The sequence below is a fragment of the Hemicordylus capensis genome, chromosome 3, assembly GCF_027244095.1.
Source record: "Hemicordylus capensis ecotype Gifberg chromosome 3, rHemCap1.1.pri, whole genome shotgun sequence".
NCBI lineage: Eukaryota > Metazoa > Chordata > Lepidosauria > Squamata > Cordylidae > Hemicordylus > Hemicordylus capensis.
The window spans coordinates 359469925-359474442 of record NC_069659.1 but is presented as its reverse complement, the minus strand read 5'-3'; the positions used below and the strand labels follow the sequence as shown (position 1 = coordinate 359474442).

The 4518-nt window shown below is 53.4% G+C and overlaps 1 protein-coding gene across 1 annotated transcript; it reads left to right on the top strand.

Moving 5' to 3' along the window:
• NCBP2AS2 (NCBP2 antisense 2 (head to head)) lies at positions 1–515 on the top strand. Its single transcript, XM_053310766.1, has one exon. The coding sequence runs from the start codon at positions 153–155 to the stop codon at positions 378–380; it is 228 nt and encodes a 75-aa protein (XP_053166741.1). The 5' UTR covers positions 1–152; the 3' UTR covers positions 381–515.
• The last annotated feature ends 4003 nt before the right edge of the window (positions 516–4518 follow it).

Sequence of the window (4518 nt, the reverse complement as noted above, 5' to 3'; positions counted from 1 at the left end):
ACGAGGAACAGCCAACACGTGGCCATTCCCGGGCAAGACACGCCCACCCGCTGCTACTCCGCCAACTGCGAGACGAGGCGGGCGTCACGAGGCGTCGCGGCCCTACGGTGCGATCGGAGCCGCGCTGCAGCCGCCCCTTTGTTACGGCGACGATGGTCCTGCGTCGGCTGCTGCTCGCCATGCTGAACGACCACCGGCTGCTGGACCGTCTGGCCGAGGCGCGGCCCATCCGGGCGGCGGCGCGCCTCACGGCCGCGGCTCTGACTCGTGGACTGCGCCTGCGCAACAACTTCTTGCGGGAACTGAAGGAGGAAGCGGCGCGCGCCAAGGACGCCTGGCCCAACCAGCGCCGCGGAAACGAGAAGGGGCGGGGCCCGTGAGCACCGTCGTCCGAGAAGGGCGGGGCTCTGGACGGACTCTGGCCCCCTCGCGGCGTCTCTGGCCGAGCGGGCGGGCCGAGAGCGCCCCCTGGCGGGGCTCGGCGCAATAAATGCTGGGGCCGCTCCCCCCCCCCCCGCCAGTCTCGCCGCTTTTCCTCCTGGATGTGGGTTTGTGCGTGCTGGGAGGGAGGGGCTTGGTTTCCATGGCGCCCGCCCCCCGCCGAGGGGAAAGCCGCGGGGGGGGCATCGTGTCCCGGGGCGCGGCCGCCAGGTGGGGGCGGGGCGCGGCCAGGCGCTCCCCCGTGTGGCGCCCGCATGCCCGACGGCCGCGGGATTGCCGGGCCGCCCTCCCGAGGGGCCGACAGGGAGCAGCGGGGGCTTCCCTGGCCCCGCCCCGCCGGAGGGCCCCCTCCCTGGGCTCCGAGGGGGCCCGCTGGAGGCACACGAGGAGGGAGCAGAGCCGGGCGCCCAGCCCGCCCCCTCCCTCCCCCCTCCCACGGGGGGGGCGGCCCCTCCCCCTCCTTCTGGCTCCTCCTCTGCCCGCAGCGGACTTGCAAGCTCCTCGCTTCTTCCCCGGGGTTTGGATTGTCCAGAGATGTGCGCAGTCCGAAGAGTTCGTGGTCGAATCAAAACCAGCTGTTTTGATGCAACTAGGAATGTGCCCATCTTGAATCCAGATCGGTTCAACTTCAACCTGTGCTGTGGGGAGGAGAGCCTCTGTCTGAGATACTTTTAAAAGAAAGCGGTGCTGGGGCGCCCCAAAATGAATTGCCTTTATTGCAGAGCCTGCAGCAAGGACGGTGCCACCATCGGCCAGTCCTGTGAAGAGCCGCCTGGCGCCGGCCCGCCTAGTACTTAAGGTTTTAAGACTCCACTCCTCTGGTGGAAGCGGTAACATCCTAGCAGGTTGGCAGCAGCGGGGAGTAGGACCTGCCGCCCTCCTCCTCACCTCCGGCCTCAGCTGGCCTGCTGCGGCACTCCTTTGCAGAGCTGGCAGCAGCGGCCATCGTTCTGCAGTCCCTCCCTGCAGCCGGCCTGGCCAGTAGCTAGCATGCAAATGAGAACTGCACTGGGCTGCTTTACATGGCCTCTGCGCAGGTATGGGGAGGCCATGTTGTGGGGTAGCCCTATGTTTTTTTTTGCACTAAGGCACTGGAGCATCAGCAGGAAAGAGGGCATGCCCTCTCAGCTCTAGCCTGTGGGCTTCCCAGTGGCACCTGGTGGGCCACTGGGTGAAACAGAATGTTGGGCCTGATAGGCCTTTGGCCTGACCCAGCAGGGCTGTTGTGTTTTAAAGGGGCCTTGATGGTTGTCCAGGCTCTATATATGGGGGTAGGGAGGTGGTTGGTTGGACTAATTTGGGGGAGTGGCTGCAGAGCAATGGAAACCTCAGCTGTTTTGCTTCTGGTGACACCTTCCTCCCATTCCACATACCCTAAGGGCTAGTTTATTAATCAAGTGGCAAACCTCTTCCTAAATGGCACCATTTAAATGCTCCCTCATCTAAAAATATCCTTGCACACAGAAAAGTAGGATGTTAGGGGGGAAAGTTCAGCCAGCATTCTTTGTGATGCGTATTTCTGTGTGCAGAGAGAAGCTTCTTGGGTTTGGGGTGGGAAGGAGCATTCAGATACACGGCTCTGCCTTGGTCCAAAATGGATCCAGGGCAAGTTTTAGTGGCCCAAACACTGCCTGTATTACTGGGCTTCTGCCACTTGGCAGATTATTTGCTAGCAGCTAGAAATCACTAATGCAAACCTAATATTTATTTATTTATTTAGCATATTTTTATATTGTAGTTCTGCTTTCTTAGGTTTAGGGGTCTCACCACTGCTTCCACTTTAGAAGCTTTAAGAAAAATAGAATCCATCCAGAGTCTCCCCTTCTGGATGGAGAAATGCAATCAGTCTAGCTTAATTCTTTGGCAGTTCCAGGTAGGGATGTGGGAAGGACCCTTGTTTAAAACCCCAGGGAAGCTGCTGGCAGTCAGTGTTTTATAGATCATACCGAGCTAGCCAGACCAATGGGCTGATTCAATATAAGGCAACTTCATATTGCTACCTGTAAAAAAGTAAGAACAATATTGGTTGGTACTCAGTGTTGGATGGCGCCTTGAAGTCATCGCCTTTCATCTGCTTTGTGACTTCTGGTGCCATCCACATGGACTGCCAACAAATGTTGGACTTCCAAAAAGCTTTTGATAAAGTTCCCCACCAAAGGCTATTGAGTAAACTTAGCAGTCATAGAATAAGGGGACAAGTTCATGTGTGGATCGGTTACTGGTTGAAGGACAGGAAACAGAGTAGGAATAAATGGACAGTGTTCACAATGGAGGTAGGTAGGAAGTGGCGAAGTGGCCAAATTTTCAGATTATGACACTAAACTATTTAGGGTTGTGAAATCCACAATGGATTGTGAAGAACTCCAAAAATATCTCTCCAAACTAAGGGAGTGGGTGACAAAATGGCAAATGTGGATCAATGTAAGCAAGTGTAAAGCTATGCACATTGGGGCAAACACCAACTTCGCATATATACTGATGGGATCTGAGCTGTTGGTGACTGACCAGGAGAGAGATAAGAACAGCCCTGCTGGATCAGGCCCCACAAGGCCCATCTAGTCCAGCATCCTGTTTCTCGCAGTGGCCCACCAGATGCCTCTGAGAAGCCCACAGGCAGGAATTGAGGGTGTGCCGTCTCTCCTGCTGTTACTCCCCTGCAACTGGTACTCAGGCATCCTGCCTTTGAGGCTGGAGGTGGCCTATAGATCTTGGGGTTGTGGTGGACAGCTCATTGAACGTTTTGTCTCAGTGCGCGGCAGCTGTGAAAAAAATTAATTCCATGCTAGGAAAAAATAGGAAAGGGATTGAAAATAAAAATGGTAATATTATAATGCCCTTATACAAATCTACTGTGTGGCCACATCTGGAGTATAGCATACAGCTTTGGTCATTGTATCTTAAGAAGGATATTATAACACTGGAGAAGGTGTAGAAGAGGGCAACCCAGATGATCAGGGGCCTGGAGCACCTTCCTTATGAGGCAAGGCTACAGCATCTGGGGCTCTTTCCCTTGGAAAAGAGGTGACCAAGGGGAGACATGATCGAAGTGTATAAAACTATGCATGGAGTGGAGAGGGTAGACAGAGAAACGTTTTTCTCCCTCTCTCACAACACTAGTGACCAGGGGGTCACTCCATGAAACTGAAGGTTGGGAAATTTAGGACTGACACGAGGAAGATGGCCACCAGCTTGGATGGCTTTAAAAGGGGCTTAGACATATTCATGGTGGTGGTACATCAGAACAGCCCTGCTGCATCAGGCCCAACGAGGTCCATCTAGTCCAGCATCCTGCTTCACACAGTGGCCCACCAGATGCTGCTGGAAGCCACAGGCAGGAGCTGAGGGCATTCCCTCTCTCCTGCTGTTACTCCCCTGCAACTGGTACTCGGAGGCATCTTGCCTAGTATCAACGGCTACTAGTCTGGTGACTGTGGGCCATCTCCTGCCTCAGAGGCAGGATGCCTCTCAATACCAGGTGCAGGGGAGCCACAGCAGGAGAGAGGGCAGGCACAGACCTCTTGCCTGTGGCCTCCCCAGAGGCATCTGGTGGGCCACTGTGTGAAACAGGATGCTGGACTAGATGGGCTTTGGGCCTGATCTAGCAGGACTGTTCTTAGGTTCTTATGTCTTTGTTATGGGTAACAAAAAAGTTACTGTATGTTCTGCCACATAAAGTGAACATGGAGATCAGACCCGAGATGAGGCTACCGGGCATAGCTCTCGTGCTGTTAGCAGAAGCAACTAATGCATGAAGAAAGTGACCACCTTCACCAAGATCACATTTAGCTCCTACAGAAGATTAACAGCTTGCTCAAACAAATGTTTTAACTTGTTTTTTAATGGCATTTTTAAAAAATCAATATTCAGAACAGGAAGGTAAGCCACTCCAAGGATAGAAATCAAGTGCCAGCTTACAACTACATTTAAAAATTCATCAAAAATAGAGGAAACAATATAATCAAAACAAATTAGAAAATAACAGAAAATAGGCTTTAATCTGGGAATTTAGTTTAATTACTCATTTAGGGCTATAGTATTTAGTTTAGTTAGTTGGTTAAAAGCCTCATGATTTACAAA